The sequence below is a fragment of the Melospiza melodia genome, chromosome 5 (genome assembly GCF_035770615.1).
Source record: "Melospiza melodia melodia isolate bMelMel2 chromosome 5, bMelMel2.pri, whole genome shotgun sequence".
Taxonomy (NCBI): Eukaryota; Metazoa; Chordata; class Aves; order Passeriformes; family Passerellidae; genus Melospiza; species Melospiza melodia.
Genome location: NC_086198.1, coordinates 84327677 through 84346815, shown reverse-complemented (window position 1 = coordinate 84346815; position 19139 = coordinate 84327677). Strand labels below are relative to the sequence as shown.

The following is a 19139-nucleotide window of genomic DNA, read 5'->3' as shown; positions in this document are numbered from 1 at the left end:
AAGTATGACAACCAATCTAGGTAGAATGGTCTTATCTTTCTCTGAGTTGAATGTGTTGTTATGAGTAAGGGGTGTATCTTTCCCCGAATAAAATTTCGGGAATCTGGGATTATTTTCTTTTGAACTCCCAGGAATCTGGGATTTTTACTTTTTTTTTTGAGCTCCCAGATTTTACAGAGTGTCATGGATAACCTGAAAATTTTAGCATGTATACAGCAATTTCTTTGAATCTCCTAAACATCAGGCAGCTCATGTAAAGATGTGGCTTCACATAAGCTAGCATCTGAATGTATGGCTACCAGATATGATCAGGGGAGATTTTTGGCAGCTGGTCCTCACTAGGCCCCCCTGCCACATGACTGTGATGTTCTGTGCTAGCAGAGCTTTAACAAAGACTGCAAACAGCTCTGTGCCAACTCTGAGGGGTTCTCAGTACTGACCAGACAGGTAGGGCATGTCCCAGCACCCTGTTCTCACTGTATGTGTGATCATGGGTCTCTTGTAGGGAATGTCAAAATCCAGAAGGTTTTTCATTAGCTGAATGCATTTTATGGGTGTGTATTATGCATTACCTAAAGGTGCTCCAATCAAAACCCATTACAGCTATAAGCCATGTGAACTTTTATCACCCTGTTATTTCTAAGTGCTTCCGAGCTTTCCTTTCTCCCATTTAACATTTGTAGAGAAATATGAAAGGAGGTTTGGATTATGATATTACATCAAGTAAGAAATGGTGTTGAAATACCTGTTCCTTATTCCCAGAATATAAAAAACTAAAGTTTGTCCCTCCAATGCTTTTTCTAGCCTAACTAAAACAATCCTAAATGAGGAAAAATGGTTCATACCAATCAGGCAGTGAATTCAGCTCCTTTGTTCTGGTATGTCTTTCACTTGTTCCTCACATTGCTTAGATCAAGATTTGATATTACTTTGGGAAAAGATTGGAACTGAGGTACTGATAAGTTCTAGCATTCCTGATTATTTTTAGCTGCAGGATTTCCAGAAGCCTCTGTGTAGCATAGGTAACATCCTATGCCATTTCATCCAGAATGTTTTGCACACTTTGGATTTGAAAGGTTTTGTGAGCTTCAACAATTTTAAACCATTATAGTTGAGACTTCTAATGAAGAAATTCTTTACTTTTAAGAAGAAAATTTCAAAGAATTTTGGATACTCTTTAATCTTGACCCCATAGTCAGATGTTACTTTATAAAGTAAAAGTCTGCTTCTCTCTTTTCTAAATTAGTTTTTTTCACAGCCAGAGCTGCACTCTGCCTTTCCTTTTTCAATTTTCACAGCAGCATAGCATACTCAAAGCAATTACAGAAATTGCAACAACAAAATTAGAGAGTTGTAGGTACTTTAAGCTTTATTATAGCAGACAGATGAATACTGGGATGGACAACAGGATATGCAGATTATACTTTTGGCTCTTTCACTGTGTTATGAAAAGCAGCTCTCTACCTCAGTTTTCCTATCTAAATGTCAGCAACAAACATTCCTGCAAAGCACTTTTGACAAATACTTTGAGCTTTTGGAGAAGGCATCAAATTCTGTGTGCTACTGGTTGGGAAGAGCCCATATACACAGAAATGAAGCACTTCCCAGAATACACTAATGCACTTGTGAAGTGGAATTCATAGTAGAAACTGAAATTTTCTTTGCATAGGATCTGACTCATATACAAGAATATTTACAGATAAAGTACTTCTTGTCAATATTCCTCTCAAGGTAACCTACCAGATCTCATTATCTGCTTCAATAAACCACAGTAACAATGAGGCCTATTGCTTTTCACAGTGCTATTATTGCTGTTATCCCAATCACATGAGGTGAGATTAACTGTGTTCACAGGATTTTGAAAAGGATGCAATAGGATTTACAAATAAGGTATTTTTCTTAAATTGAAAATAAAGGATGCAAGAAAGGAAACATAATTGAAAATCTGTGACTCATTTCTCTAAAAAACCTGAGGTGCATGCCTATTCATGTACCTTCTATTTTTAAAAACGTAATGACAGTCTAAGGCTCTCCAATCAGTCTGTATTAAAGCACACAGAAATATTGAGCTGAATTTTGTTGTGAGTGTCCTTTATTTGATATTATCTGGCACATCAAACAGCACAGCCTAAATAAGGCACTGAGTTTCAATAAAAGTTGTTTTTTGGGAGGGTGGGGGGATGGAGAGGTGTGATGTTTGTGATTTTTTTAAAGAATTGAGTCATACTTTAGTAAGATAAGCTTTTAATGTAACGAGTTGTCCAGAATACAAGCTGTCTGTTTTCAGAATGACTAAAACCTTTTCCTTTAAAGGAAGTTCCTTGGTTAGCTTTTTTTGCAGGAAAAAATTATGGCAAGCAGACTTGCCACTGTGGTCTGTGTTGCCCCAAGCAGATTCTAGCAGATGGGAATCCTCTCTCTCCCCTCATCACACAAGATGCGAGAGTAGGTTAAAGTATAGCTGTTCCCTGTGTAAGTGAAGACATGAATTATAAACTAGTTAGTAAGTAGAGACAACTTAATACCCAGCTGTGCCTTGCATCAGTTCACAACTAGTTGCACAGGAATTTGTAGTAATTGTAACAAGAATAAGCAGTTCCCCATGGTCTGGCTCCAGCAACACAAGTGCTCCATAGAGAAAATTTCCATGCTGCCATATACTCTCCAAAAGCATAGCCAACAGGCTGCAAGGACATGACACAATTGGAGAGAAAAAATACAGAATACCTCATTCTGTATTTACCCTTTCATTTTCAGTTAGTAGTGTCAAACATAAAACTTGAGGCTAAAATTGTAAGCATCAAGAAAATCAAAAAAGTCTTGCTTTGCAATATCCAGCTGACCCAGGTCATCTTTCTAATGCTGGCACACTCATGCTAAATACTAAATACAAGTGTGTCATCGTGCTGTTCAGTACTCCAGTACAAAATAAATGCCATGTAGCATTTTAAGCTGGTACCATTTTACACCCATTTTGTACCTTTGTAAGAGACTGTATATTACAAGTCAATAGCGAATTACATCCAGTACCTTTGGGACCACTGGCTTATGTAGGTCTTGTTTCTCACTGATTGTGTTACAGATTGCATGGGGGTTTTGCTTTTTTGGTTGTTTGCTTGGTTTTAGCCGAGTTCCTTCAATTAGGAGAAGAGAGACATTATCTCACAGATTATTCCTCTCATCTTGTGAAATCTCATGCTTTCTCATTCTTTCACCTGCTCTAAAGGGGATTCTGCCTACACTAAAGCAGAAGCAAAAAAATGTGTCCAGATAAGTCTTAGCCCAATTTATCAGGACATCTTTGTAATTTTCAAACGAAACCTCAGCCAAAGTATTGTATTTTCTACAAACAGATGCATTGGAAATCCATCTGTCTTTTTGGATCCTGTAACAGATGCTATCCTGCTTTCCAGTGTCATTGAATTCTGCTCATGGATGACCCATGCTTCCTTTGTACTTGATTTTCATTTAATTTATCCTGGACCTTGTAATAAAGCTCTCTAGTGTTTAGCAAATTACACAGAATTGAAAGCCAGCCACATGAACTATTAACATGCAATGAGACAGTTATTTAGGGCTCATCTCTGCCAAAGTATCAACACATTCAAGAACAGAATAATTTATATGTCCGATATTTGGCATCAGCTCCCTCTGTACAAAGCAGTTTATCTGCTGGGATGAAGAATTTCTCCAAAAGAGTTCATCAGGTCAGAAATACGTGTTTCTGATCAAAATTCCCTGAAATTGATCTTGTCATAAACATTTATGACATTCAACAGAATAAGTTGACTGTCCAGCCAAAACTGGCATATCAATGCTATATTTGTTTCATATAGCAAACACTGTTTTTTTTGAGTTAACAATATAAATGTATATTTATTAAAAAATATAATTGTTTTAGCAAGTCAGGAACTCTATGGCTAAATCTAATTTCATTTATCTTTCAGTAAGTGCAGTGCTTGAAAAACAAAATCATTCTGCAGACATTCTTGCTATTTGCAAGGTTTCTGGCAGGACTTTCTTTCCCAGTCCAATAGACAGACTGTGATTCTCCAGACAATGCTTTTTTAAATTTTTTTTTTTTTTTTGGTGAACATGACCATAACATTCATATGAGTCTGGGATATGTGCTGATCTCCACTAAACACTGTAAACCTTGGGTAATTTTTCTGGCTGAAGCTGATCTGAATTTGAGGGGCCAAATGAGTTTATAGAAAAAGTGGTATTCAATGGTTTCCTGATTAAATAGAAATCATATGCACACCAGATTTTTCAGTTCAATCATGTTTCATTTAAATATAAAGCTTAGATGTTTTGTTTTATTTTATTAACATTTATCAGTTAGGCTATCATACACCTGGGATGACATTCTGAATGTATATAAAAACACAGTCAATGCCTAGGGAAGCTCTTAACAGAAATGAAGGAGTACATTATAAAAGCAAAGTAGTCAGTAGTCAGTGTGAATGAAAGTTAAGTTTCCCACAGCTGTGGAATAATTCCGAAATTATTCTGGATGGATCTGAAATTCTATATTTTTATGGTAGAAATACGCATTTCCCAAACATTTTTTGTTTGTTTTCCATTTTTGAAAAACTGTTTTGAAAACAGCAAGAACATCTTAGATATTCAGTTTTCTAGTTAAAAAATTATGAATATACTAGAGCATCATATGCAGGATAACATGCCAATATGAAAATTAAATGATGCTTCAAAGAATTCTAGTAGTTTTAGTTTAAATGTTTTACCCCAGATCTGCTTACATGAGGAATTGGTTTACAGAGATGTGTGAATAGACAAGAATTAATCTTGATCAAATAGAGGAAAAAAAAATTGGGGAAAACACTGGTTTGGGGTTGAGTTCAACTTCTAGAGAGTGATGAAGTATTAGAGTTAAGGGGTGTGTACTATAATATTTTAATTATTTTTTTTTTAATTAAAAAATTTCACCAAATTGTGATGCAAGAGACTGGACAAGGTGGATTTCTAAGATCCCTTAAAATTGTACAACAGGGTCTCCAAGGTCTCTCTGTTTCTTTGAAAAAAAATCTTTGAATTTCTTTTTTTTTTTTTGCTATATTTTAAGTCTTCTATATGGAAGGTAAATATGGGGGGCAGTGTTATTGTTGTCTTGTTTTCTATGGTTTCTAAGGCCATGTTTTCTATGGGTTCATTCCGCTGCAGTGATCCTGCAGTGATTGTGGAACTTGAAGTGTAAGTTCTGTAAGAATATAACTCTCAGCACCACCTCTGATAGTGATTGCTAAAATACGGCTCTAGTTTCAGATAACTATTCTATTAAATCTTTACCTTGATACTTCCACTACTTCTGCAACAATATGAAGTAGTCATTTGGGAATAGGACAGATTCAAAGCTTCATGCACAGAACAAGTTTCACCAATGTAAGTGATCAGATGGAGGAACAAATCTGCAAACCATGCAGTTTTTCAAAATGTCTCAGAATTTATTCTGGATCCTTGAACATTCTCCCCATATGAACAAAAAACACCAAGCCATGGAAAGTCTGATAATATTCTGTCTTAGTTTAAGACAATTTAAAGAATTCTGGACTGAGTTGCCTCTCTTTATAGGTTCAACCAATTCCTTTCCACCAAAAAAGAAAAAAACCCAAGTAGATGTCTGTGAAAAAAGGAACAGTTTACTATTACAAGGAACAGTCACAGTCAAGAGATAGCCACCAGATACAAAACTGCTGAATCTGGCAGACTGCCCAGAACAGAGAGACCCAAAACCACCAGGCACATCCCCGCCAGGACAGACTCCTCAGCCGAGGGTGTGGGTCAAAGGATAAAGCGAGAGGAGGTTTCAGTCTTTCCCCCTGCTCTGCCATCTTCCCAGCTGGAGCTCTGGCTGCTATTCTCCAGGTCAAGGACCAGAAACCCTCAGAAGGGATTCGCTGGCCTTGTGGCAGGAGGCATCGGAGCAGGCAAGGCCCGGTGGCTGGGCTGGGGAATTCCAGTCTTGTCTCCTTGACTGGGGGCTGGTGGCATGTTGGAGTGGGAGTGCAAGCAGCTCTTAACCCGAGAACTGCAGTCTCTCCGAGTGAGATGAAACCAATGAAAAGAGAACCCAAAAAGGAAAAGCGCTGCCTTGGCCCTGTAGCAAGAAACCAAGAGCCAAACAATATGGCCAGAGAGCTCTGCCTAAGCAAAGACCAAGAGCCCAGAGAGGTAAAAAGCTCACGACAGATGAGCACGAGCTGCCCGCCCAAGTGGCCTTCAAAGCTTTGCCTGCAGTACCACTCCGTTCCCTTTACCAGTGTCCTAGAGAGACTACAGATGTGGAATGCAATGGCATTTTGGGTTACCCATGACACTTTCCCTGTCTGCACAGCATCATTAATTGTAGGCCTATCTCAAAAGTTTTCATACTTTGTTAATTATTGGGTCTTAATAAGACAAAAGTTTTATTCCTTTACTGTCCATTTCATTTTTTTTAATGAGAAACAGTGAAATGCCTAATAGTGATGACTTTTGAAAGCCACTAATATTAAGCAATAGTTGCATATTAAGCAACTATTAAGTACATGAATTAACATGTCATTGAGGAGAAGGATCAGCATTACTCTGACATCACAAACAGTATGTTAGAATGGATACATAAGTATTTAACTCACACTCCAAGACACCACAGAATTTTGTACCTATGATTCACGGCTTAGCAGTTTTAGGGACTATAACATAGTTTTAAAAGTAATTCTGGGTTCTTTCTGAATATTTTATCAAATACTTCTTTGGTATTTTTCCTCCATTTATCAGACAACTTACTCCATTATGTTTACAGAGGTTGGCAGGTGAGTTAAATCTATCATTTAGCAAAAAAGCTACCTCCTGGGCTTTCTTTCTAGAAGTGTTTTATCCTATGATTTCTAGTCTTAACTAGCATGTTGTAAGGCCACCTAGGAAGGATAAAATCTGGAAGGATATGTGTATCTGTGAAAAAAGCTTTTGCTGGAAGTTCAGTTTTTCCTGTAGTCAAAACCACCATACTGTACATTCCTATACAGAAATGACAGAAATGGGTTGTGGTGGAAAAGCACAGCAAAGATTTTTGTTAGGGTGCCACAGGTCTTGTATTGAGGATGATACATGCAACTATAGTGGAGCATAGACAGTAGAACAGAATCCCAGTACTGATTGGATAGGGCATCACATGCATTTCATACCAATATGTCATTCACTGAGGAGTAAACGTTTCTGTATTTTGATCAGTTCAAAGAGGATGCTTTGTTTTACTCTACCAGCATTTCTGGTTTGGCAATATAGAAAGATTACATGGATATTTCACTTTCACAATGAGATATGAGCTGGGAAGAGGTGGCTTAAATGGATACATGGTGACACGGATAAAGAACTGGTCTGAGATAACTCATTTGACACACAACTGGATTGTCAAAATATGGTGATCTCTGGCTCAACTGCAAGGTAGTCTCTAATATAGTAACAGTGCAGAATAGAACCTGGAAGAAGCAAACTTTCTCCTTGTAATTTGATGCTCATGTTTCAAATTGCAAGTGCTGGGGACAAAGCAGTGAGAACTTTGCTCTAAAGAGAAAGCTGGAATTACACACACTGTTAGAGACTAGAAATGGCAGCAGGAAATAGTGCAAGGATACAAAAAGCCAGAGAACATCAAGATAAATTATACTTAAATGAGTAGTTCTGCAAGCAATGGGATGAAAATACTGCTCTAAAACTAGAGACCTGAAAACTCTTCCAGCAATTAAATACAGTAACTACACAGGCCATGTCAGGTAGGTTTCAAAACAGGCACCAGAACTTCATGGCTTTAGATTTTTAACATTTCTAGAGGTAAAACCATGGGAAAAATCCTGAGCCTGGTTATTTTCCTGGGAGGTGGAATATACGCAGTTGGATACTGTGGGGTCCCTACTTTCCCTGAGGAAGTTGTGTAGCCTACATTGGGAAACAGAAACAAACTCATCTTGCCATCTTTCTGCGGTCTGCTTTCCTCATATGCAGCAAGACTGAAAAGAAGTTGTGGACTCTGTCTCCAACCATCAGTGTTGCTGCATTGCATTTCTGTGGAAAAGTTCTCCACTGACAAGTACCTCTGCTCCCAAGGGCTTCCTTTGCCAGACCCTGCTGTTTGCTTTAAATACAGAGCTCAGGGTTTCTTTTCTGATGCAAAACACTGCAAATAGATCAGAGAGGTAGTTCTCAGAGGGAAGAAAACCCAGCCTGAAGTTACAAAGGAGGAGCCTACAGAAAATGCAAAGGGAATATAAGACATGTATACCTCCAACCACCACCATGTTGTATGTATATATTTCGTTTCACAGTTCTCCTGTCCTCTGATAGAACCTGTGATATTCATGGGTAAATCTAATTTACATTCGACAATTAATTTCTATGTTGCAATCTTAGGATGCCATTTCAATTTTGTCTGGTTCCTAGCTTGAGGAAAAGAAAGTGTTTCAGAATCTCTTTTCCTTCTTCCATACAGCTCTTCCTTTACTGCTGTTTAGTTTTAGACTTTACTGGTTTTGTAGGTGATCTCAAAGTCTTTAAATGGTTTTGGTTTTAACCTATCTAGCAAAATTTTAGCATTAGTGCTTTTCCAGACAGAGAACACAGACACAGTCTACTTGCGTCAACTTCATTTTTAAATCTTCCACGTGAAAGGAAGCAATCAATTTTGTTTGTTTGTTTTACTCTGCAGAATGTTTTAATCACCTGGCAGCCTGTGGAAATGAATACTTTCTCTGTCATATAAAATGATACATAGCTGCAGGAAAGATTTTTACTGGGCCATCATGCGCCTCAGGCATCCTCTGGTGCCTGTCCTTAAGGTGCTCGCCCTTGCTGCTTGAGTAAGCCCTTTTATGTTTGCAAGAGATGAGGAGAAAATGTGGGCTCTTTTACTCAGTGGGGATTGACTATCTATCAAATAACCAATGAGGTATTCAGAAAAAACAAAACAAATAAATACCTAACTGTAGGGAAACTTTGCATGGGTGCCACTTGGTTTTTGTTTGTTTTGACAAATAAGATGGGTTACGTGTCGTATTTCATGTTACTTTATATTGCTGCACTCCCTGGAACATTCAAAGCTCTCTTCATTATATATTGCTAGTGAATATAAAAACAAAGGAAATATTACCTGGCCTTTTATAGAAATTCTTGTAAGAGATTAAAATGAAAGAGCTACAGTCTCTTGACGCATTTAAAAATTAATATGTAAATAAATTTCAGTGTCCTGTTTGTTGTTTGTGTCTCTACTGGGTCTGTCTTTGCTCCAGAAATTTTCAGACCTTTTTGGAAGGTTACCAGCTCACACATAAACACATTCACCTTACAGACTGAAGTGGAGAAGGCTTAAATCAAGACCTAATCTTTCCAGTGCAGCAAATATGAATTTAAATAAAAGTAGGTTCCAAACAGCACAGAGGACTAAAGAAATGAGGACTAAAGAACCAATAGAATTATGAATCTGTAAAAACACATATTTTTATATGCAAACGACCACTTTATAAAGAAAAATATTTCCTGGAAACCAAATAGTGCAATAATGAGGAAGGAAGTGGTGATACAGGCATTTATACTGCATAAAAACAGACAAGGGAGAAAAAATTTAAATAACAAGAAGAATTCCCTGCCTATTACATTTAAGAGTATTTCTGCTGAGTTTAGCAATATTTAAGTCTTAGTGCTCATTGCACAGAAATCTTCTGTTCATTTAATTAAGAAATGTCGGTGCTTTATGTCTTTCTGGATTGTTGCACTAATGTTCTTCAAATGTGTGCTGTAAAGACCACACACGCAACTGATGTAGTTTGGACTGTCTGCTGAGAATTCTCACCCAAGTCTGTGTTTCTGTGTAGCTTTTCTCACAAAAAGTCCATCCATGGTTTAAAACAATCATTAATAGTCATGGACTATCAATGAGGTAAATAATACTATTAAATATATGGTCGGTATAGTTATTTTTAAGTGTTTTATTGACCATGAGAAAAATGGTGCAATCCCCCATGACTCTTCAGGCACCCTAATGCACTCTTCATGAGTCTCTGGAATAAGATGGGTTAGCGTCACCCTCCTCCAGAACTAACACTCACAGCAAAATTGAGACTGAAACGAGCTTTGCTTAGGCACATGGATTTCTCTGTATCAGATTTATACATGGTAGAGATCTGCAGGAAAGAAATTTAAAGACTCTCAAATTGTTAGGAAGAAACTTGTTGGGCTCCTTCATAGTGCTCCAAGTAGATAATAGGGCAGAACTGGAAACTGAGTGTCTGTCAGCTTGCCTTATTTATTTAATATATGATGGTTGGCTTTGTATTACCAGTCTGAAAAACAAACAAACAAAAAGAACTTGCCACTCTTTTGTTCTGTTATTTGTCTCAATAAAAACTTCTGGGCAATGTAGGAGCTTGCTCTTCGGACTAACAGCACTCTAGGGTTTAAGTGAGGCTGAAGGGTTCTATAAACATCAGCTTCAGATTTCCCTAGCTTGTTGGTTCTGTCTTGTTTTGTGGTTCTCTGGGTTTTTAAAAGCAGAACTATGAAAAATGCTGTCTTTCTCCAAACTCTCAAGCTGTTTTCCATGGACATATGAGCTAGGCTTTCCTGGGACTTTTACTGTTGATTGGCATAAGTCTCTTGTTGTCTGCAGTGAGCTGCTAATGAACCAGCAAGGGATTAGGAGGAAAAGTCTGGAGAACATCCACATGCTGCATCAGCTGAACTGGAGGAACTCTTCTGTCAGTCTCTTTATTTTAAGTCTACACACACATTTCCTAATCATATTTGTGATAAAGTCAACTCAGTGCAATGTTCACAGCTAAAGTCTGCAGAAAGCCTGACAGTTTTCCAATAATCTGTAGCAAGAGGTAGCAAACCACAGAATTTATATCTAATTATTAATGATATTTCTAATTATTTAAGATGTGTCTTCTCCCTTTGCTATCTGAATGAAAATTTTACTACATTTTCTCATTAATGCTCACGCCCTTTCCATAGCTGTGGCTTCAAAAATGTCAGCATCCACATGCAGTTATTATAATATTTCAGAAAGTTAAGGGGCTGTATTAAATACAGAAACATTTCTTAGGAATAGGGTCTAATTCATGAATAAGTAAGGCTAAAATGACTACTTGGGTGAATTAACAGTTCAGTATTCTCTAAAAGTCAACAGTGAGTAGGTATGGCAGTAGTATGTTAAGACTGGCCTTGAAGGTGACAGCAGATATTTTGCATGTGATGAAGTGGATCCACTAGAAATGCAAAGGGACGACTGAAATTGTTGGAGTGGTAAGCAAGAAAGACCAATTTTGTGGCAGTATCCTAAGTGGATAAAGAGGAGCAAGCCAGCACTGGACAAAGACAGGAAAGAGAAGGTCAGAATAGCTGAGGAGCAAACCCATGAAGCCTGCATTAAAGATTTAGTTCTGGGCAGGGAAGAAACACCGAATCTTAGAGCTGTTGCTCTGAAGGCATTAAATATACATGAGATTTTTTAGTAGAAAGGGGGTAATGAGTAAGAGGTGACACCCAGGTTACAAGACTGCAGGACTGACATGTCTAGGAAGGTTTCAATGAAACCACTTGTGTCATGAGTGTTAACTCACACACTTGTGCCTTGGCAGAACAGCACCATCTCTGAATGCACTGCAGGTGTGGGTCATGTGTACCAAAGGCCTGATGAACCATGGTGAAATAGCCTGCTGGAGGCCTGCTGCCGCCTGTGCAGGCACCCCACAGCTGTGAGTGGCACTGAGCTCCTTGTGGCCCTGTGTTATTCAGAGAAATCAAATCAAGTCTCATAAAGCACCATGGCTTGACATGCTGTGACTATCTCAAAAATCAAAATTAAGGTGCCCACGTTAGTTCTTCGTTGTTGACGATGCATCAGAGTCTTACAAATGACAATTGGTAACTCTCCTGTCATTCTATATGACTTTGGAAGTCTAGGAATTTTTCTGTTGTTTGGAGATGATCAGTATGTTCCCTCAAGTGCAAACACTTGAAGAAAAAATTCCTTGTTAATAAAGAAGTAGCACAAACAAATCACAAGAAACAGTTGAACTGCAGCTGTGGAATTACATCAGCCAAGTATTTTTCATCTTCAGTTTCCACAGACAGCTTTAAAATACAGTTGTCTGACATTTTTAAGGCATTGAAAATTTCTGAAGGTTTTTTTTTTATTATTTTAATGAGGTTTAAACCCCTGCAGCAAAGATGGAGTTATCAGAATAGTATGTGATGAGAAAATTTCTGTCTTCTAATGACATTGTTCATGGTCACAGTGAGTGTGATAGTTTTCAGAAATATGCACTACCAGATTCAGGGAGCCATATTTTCACTGCATGGAAAAGGATAAACTTGAAACATAATTCCATATTAAGGGCTCCAGAATACCCACATAATACTCAGAAGGTTATAAACAATAAGTGATGTATTGACAGATTTTGTGCTTCTTCTGACATTTATAGCAACCCAAAACTGGAGTGGTGCTATGATATTATCCAGATCTTCTCGTATACTTTTCAGCAGGAACTACATCATCTAAAGACGTTTTCTGTTAGTCTTTGAAAAGCCTGCTTATGAGTAATTGCTGTGCACAATTTTTTCTATTTCAATCAGTCCTGTAAAAGCAAAGGATTTATGTATTGCCATCTAACTATGCACCCAGTGTGAAGAGACAGAACTTCTGCTTCATGGCTACATCATGCCCTGCCCCACTCACACCATGGGAGACAGTTTGCATGAGACACAACCTCCATGCCAGCCCTGGGATTATTGCTGCCTGCTGCCATGGGTCTGAACTGCTGCTTTAGGGGCAGATCAGTAACTTGGCTTCCTGTGTGGGACAAGGGAGCAATCTTCTGACGTGACATAAGCATCTTCTGACATGACATAAGCATCTTCTGACGTGACATAAGCATCTTCTGACGTGACATAAGCATCTTCTGACGTGACATAAGCATCTTCTGATGTGACATAAGCATCTTCTGACATGACATAAGCATCTTCTGACGTGACATAAGCATCGCTGCGACTCAGCTGTGGCAGCTCCTTGCATTGTGACAGCTGAAAAACATTGGACACAGTTCAGGTTGTAAACTTAGATAAATTTGTGAAAAGGTAGAAATAAGGCACTGTGATGTCAGAATGCTGCGATCTTTTTTTACCTGTGTTTAATCTGGGAAAACTATGGAAGTCATGCTGGCTTAATGCCTATAGGGGAAGTTGCAGTGTTGGCCCTTATCAGAGTTAACATTTAGATTGACTGAATACATTTTGTCACTTTTTTCAGATTCATTAAATAATTGCTAAGAAAAAGTGTTAAATTAAAAGAGACAAGTTTGCACCTTATTTCTGGTTTTCTCAGTGATTTGATGAGCTGGAAGACTTACTAGGTTTTATTTATTTATTTTTAAAAAATAATGTCTTAGTTCATTCTCTTAATTTATATTGCTAGGAGTAAATTTAAAAGTGAGAAAAAGGGAGACTATAGTGTAATAACAGCTAGCTGCTAAGATAATAAAGTATTTGAATTTATGATACATTAAGATTTTTTGCTCCATTTTCTTCTTTGGAAAGAAAGAGTGCATTTTTCCCTTTTAGGATCAAAAAAACTATGATCTTCTTTTAAATATCTACATGGAATACATATTCTAATCATTCTATTGGATGTTGGAATATTTATTCAAAGCTGTTCTTATAAAAATAGGCAAAAATATTATCAATCTTTATAATAAGTTGGAGAGACATTGCAATCATTAGATTGCTCTGGCTTTACATCATGATTTTTACCGTTAAAAGAAAGTATTATTTAAGTTTTCTCTGATCAAAATCAAGAAATTGTGTCCTCTATTACAGGTTTTGTTCTCAGACTTCATATGTGGCATGTGAGACCCACTGGTATTCCATTTCATTTTTCTCTTGCAGTGCATTGACTTCTGCACCCAGCTCTGCCAATTAACTCTATCATTAACTTTCCCTCACTAATGATAGCCTTTCCCAAATCTGGTATTTCACATGTGCAGCACCCACTGCTTTATCCAAGGCCATCAAGTTTAGCTCTGATCACTAATCTTTTATGTTTTAAACAAAATCCAATAGACTTTGATTTCTGCAGGCCAGATTCCCATAAACTATTTTGAGAGGAGGTGAGGAATATCAGAGGTTAGTGATTGTCCTCCAGGAAACCATGATGAAAATCTGGGAGTGGCTTACCAGCATCCAAATGAACATAAGAGTGTAAGAAAATGAAGTGTAAGGAAGAAATACAACCATTACTGGGACTCCATCTGCAGACCAACTCATCATTTTCAGTCTAAATGGATTGGTTCTTTTTTTAACATTAACATTTCATGATATATGGCATTAAGCAATAGCAGTTGAGATTAATGGTATCGAGGATCTTAGTCATGGTAAAGTAAATGGAGTCATTGTGTTGTGGTTTACAGCTCCATCACAAGATGAGAAGTGACTATTTAGATATGTTCGTAGCTGAAAATATAACCAATAACTTCAATTTAATATATTTACCCTCACAGTAAAATATAATGCTGCAAAATGCTTTGTTGAAAAGGAGACAGCATTTATAATACTTTAAGACTGAAACCTTTAATTTGCAATTACCCATAAGAAAAACAAGCTTTCATGCTCTTGTGTAAAAAAAGCTATACAGCACGTAATTTATAACAATATCTTTCCTCCCATTCCTATTTCTTGCATTCCTACTAGAACACTAATTCTACAATACATTAAAGCTTTTGTAGTTAGGCAAGAGAAAAAATAGGATGTCAATACTTGCAATTGTTAGCTTCATTCTTCCTGTCATGTTTAGATAGAACTGTAGAGGTAAATGAAGATCACCTTTTTTTTGGTCTTCATGGAGAGCAAAAAATAAAACAATCGCCACATCACTGTTTTTGGCAAGGTACTTGGAGAGACAAATAATGTCAAGCAGTTTGTAACCCTACCTGTCATTGAGTCAGGTCCATTTTTAAGCAGGTAAAAAGGTGAAGGTGAGAGACAGATCTGTGCTGTTTGTATTCCTACAAGAGAAATATTGTAATGTTTTATAAAAACCTTTTGTTTTTCTCAAAAGCAATGACTTAATGAGTGAAGATGTATTAAACTGCACATTAGATTACCTACAGTCATATCAAAAAGGAGGGAAAAAAGGCATTGTCATGGCTGGTTCACAGCACTTGAGAAACAGAAGTTTAGTCACAGCTTTCTTGCAAAAACCTTGCCTTCCCTGGAGATTACCATTCTTACTGTGCTTTGGCATCTACCTGTAAAACTAATTCTTCATTTCTCTTCTGTTTCTTGGAAGAAGAGTCATAATTGGCCGTAGGTTCAGTACACCTCCACCTCTGGGAAACCCTCTTCAGTTTGTGGTACCTGAGGAGGCAGATCCCTGACACTTTGTGTGTTTGTGCAGTCACTGCCAGCCATGGGGTCCCAGTTTGCAGGGCAATGGCAGCTGCCAGCTTTGCAGCACTGCCAGCACAAGCTCTGCTTTCCACCTTTTCGCTTTCAGCCCTGACTAAGTGGAACTGCCACAAAAGTACCTTTAAAAAAGTCCTTTAAAAAGTGTTTTCATTTTTAAATTTTCAGCAGACCAATATTACCAAAGCTATTAATGAAAAGGAGTGTGTCCTTTCAGGTGATGAAGTTGCACATACCCAAACACAAGCTGTATCCCTTTGGGTGAAGGCATACAAGATTGCAGATTTTGTGTTCCTGATGCTGATAATCTATTTTAGTTCAACACTGAAGGAAAGCTGGACCTACTTTCCTTACAGCCATTGATAAGATGGCTTAGAGGGAGAAGACATTTAGCCTTGTTTGGAACAAAGTTTGAATGAGGAAAAAAAAAAAAAGAACATAAGGAGAAAGTTTGCAGCAAGTAAAAGCAAAGATTCCCAATGAAAATCTGCCTGCAGAACTGAAATATTCAGGATGGAGTGTTGAAACATAGATTTTCTGACAGAAAAAGTTTAACCAGCTTTAAGGAGACCAATCCTGAGTAAAAATCATAGAATAGTGTCACATGAACATTACGCTGTAAGGCTTTATCTATCCACTGTACAAAAAAGGTACCTATAGTCTATCTGTTAGTGCCATTACTCTCAGTTCATTGCACTGTTTTCGGTAATGACAACACCCATTATAATGCAAGTATATCCGGGGGACGTAGAACTTTCTGCCAGTTCTCACATAACGCAATGATTTCTTTTTTTTAATCTTATCTAAGGAAAGAAAGAAAACCGAGCCCTTGGCAGTAATGTATTTCAACCATGAGGGGGACAGTGCTCTACCAGACAGGAGTAAATTAGTTGCAATTGTTCCCCTGCTCATTTTTTTTGCTGCAATAGAGGTGCTGTTTTTCTATTGTAAATTTCTTCTTAGATGCTAAATTTTGAAGGGATTTAAAGAGTAAATCCTTAACTATGAATACACTGCATGTGACAATGCCAGTACTACAGACTGTTGCAGGTAGGCCAGTGGCTGTTAGTGGTTAAAGCTACCAGTTAAGTCCTGAGGTCAGCATTCCTGTATTTCACCAGGAATGTTTTCCATGGAAAAGACTTTGTTTAGAAAATCTTACTGAAGTGAGAAACAATAAAAAAAATGAGCTTGCTTCTCCTTTTTCTTGCCCCATCCCTGGAAATGTCCACAGCCAGGTTGGATGGAGCTTTGAACAATCCAGTCTGGTGGTAGGTGTTCCCTTGCTTGTGGTGAGGAGACTGGAACTAGATGATCTTTAAGGTCCCTTCCAAACTAAACCATTCTATGGCTCAGACTATGATTCTTTGTTTGTATTTTCAATTATTTTTTCCAAATCAGCCCACAGAATAAGTCTTAAAGAATCTGAGACAGCTCTTTTTTTTTGCCTATAATTACAACTCCCCCCCCAGCAGACCAAGAAAAAAATGATTCCTAGCTTGATGGTACATATACAATGTTGTGATTACCTGCCACATGCAACAGGTGGAATGTTAATGTAGCGAGGCAGCTGTTTTACCGGGAGTAACTAACGGAGAACTTGGCAAGGGCCGCACCGACACATCCTCGGGCTGGAGCCGGCCCCAGCCGGGAGCGGCGATGGGACTCGTGCCCCGGCGGCCCGTCTCGCCCCTTCCAGAGCCGGCGGTGCCACCCGAGCGCCTCCAGCGCCGGGGCAGCTCCGCGGGGCTCTGCCCGTGCCCGGGGCTGTGCCCGTGTCCGTGTCCGTGCCCGGGGCTGTGTCCGGGGCTGTGTCCGTGTCCGTGCCCGGGGCTGTGCCCGTGCCAGGGGCTATGTCCGTGTCCGTGCCCGGGGCTGTGCCCGTGCCAGGGGCTGTGTCCGTGCCCGGGGCTGTGTTCAGGGCTGTGCCCTTGTCCGTGTCCGGGGCTGTGCCCGTGCCAGGGGCTGTGTCCGTGTCCGTGTCCGGGGTTGTGCCCGTGCCAGGGGCTGTGTCCGTGTTCGTGCCCGGGGCTGTGCCCGTGCCCGGGGCTGTGTCCCTGTCCGTGCCCGGGGCTGTGCCCTTATCCGTGTCCGGGGCTGTGCCCGTGCCAGGGGCTGTGTCCGTGTCCGGGGCTGTGCCCGTGCCCATGTCAGTGCCCGCGGCTGTGTCCGTGTCATTGTCCGGGGCTGTGCGCGCAGCCGTGCCCGTACCTGGAGCTGTGCCCGTGCCCGGGGCTGTGTCAGTGTCCGCGCCCGTGGCTGTGCCCATGCCCTTGTCATTGTTCGGGGCTGTGCCCATGCCCGTGTCAGTGTCCGGGACATTGCCCATGCCTGTGTCCGTGTCATTGCCCGTGTCCGTGCCCGTGTCAGTGTCCGGGGCAGTGCCCATGCCCGTGTCCGTGCCCGTGTCCGTGTCCGTGTCCGTGTCCGTGCCCGGCGCTCCCCGCGTTGCCGCGGCAACCTCTCGGTGCCCGCCGCTGGCTCCGCCGCCAGCCCGGGAGCGGCTCCCCCCGGCGGCAGCAGCGCCGGCCGCTCCCGGGCCCTCTCCCGGGTGTGTCCCGCCGGCCGCCCCGCTGCCCGCATGGCCGTGCCGGGCCGGGCCGAGCCGAGCCGGGCAGTGCCGGCAGGCCGGAGCTGAGCCGCCCGCCTCTCCGCTGGGGCAGCGGGATGTGCTCCCTGGCGCTCCCCTCCCACTCGCCCCCTTCCCTCGCAGGAGCCTTCCGCGCCTAGTTTAATGGCTTTGCAAAGAAAGCCGAGCAGAAGAACACTTTCCTCAGTGGCGGTGGTCAGACCATGACCTAACTCACCATGAACTTGGAAGGGCTTGAAATGATAGCGGTGTTGATCGTGATTGTGCTCTTTGTAAAAGTGTTGGAACAGTTTGGGCTGATTGAAGCAGGTTTAGAAGGTAAGGGAGTGCTTTTCAGTGGCTCGTCATTTTTCTGTTTTGGTTATTCTCTTGCAGCGAGGCACCTGTGAACTGATGCAAGGCACTACCCGAATCACCTCCAGAGCGACGTGCGCATCAGTGGCTGTCTGTTGTGGATGTTGGTTGTGCTGGTTTAAAATTTTGTACGAGAAATAAACTGGTGTCCAGGAAACTGCCAGTATGAACTTAGGGGTTAAAGTCTAAATCTCTTATTCCTGTTTTAAATCTGTGCGTTTAAAGTAGTGGAGGGTAAAGCAGGTTTTAGTATGATTACAGGCAATCATATTGCATTCAAACTGTCTTGCAATCAAAGTTGTTTTGTAATGTGTTCACGTTAACAACATCTCTACTAGCATTGTTGTAAGATCAAGATACATCTTTTATAGCATTTAAAAACCTGTTGAATGTTTAATTTACTGTTAACATTTTAAACTGTGCTTGAGGAAGAGCTACAATCCTCAGATACAAACTAAGCAACTTGAACATTCACTAAGGGCAATCATGTGCAAATTTTATTGTTTGATGCTTTGTTTTTCTTAGTCAGATCCCCTCCTCTATTAGCAATATTGTTTCTTTATAAAATAGTAAAAATTAAAACCAAGAAGACTACTTTATTTTACACGTGCTTTTTACCTGTGGAATAGTGGAATATTTATTATTTTTACCTTATTTCTAAGACAGCTGTTATTTGTACCATATGAAGAGTTAGATCAAAAAACCACCGCTTGCAGCATGGTTGATAATGTAATGACAATCA

General features: G+C 39.9%; 1 protein-coding gene across 5 annotated transcripts in view; it reads left to right on the top strand.

The window, feature by feature from the left end:
• KCNIP4 (potassium voltage-gated channel interacting protein 4) overlaps positions 1–19139 on the top strand; it is a 388652-nt gene that overhangs the window by 195943 nt on the left and 173570 nt on the right. Inside the window, exon 1 of one of the 5 annotated variants that reach the window (XM_063157712.1) lies at positions 18084–18361. The exons of 3 other annotated variants lie outside the window; for them this stretch is intronic. In XM_063157712.1, the coding sequence (XP_063013782.1) occupies positions 18262–18361 (100 nt within the window). In that variant the 5' untranslated portion in view covers positions 18084–18261. Of the gene's footprint in view, positions 1–18083; positions 18362–19139 lie in introns of those variants that run through there. One more of the 5 variants, XM_063157716.1, reaches the window with a different exon arrangement.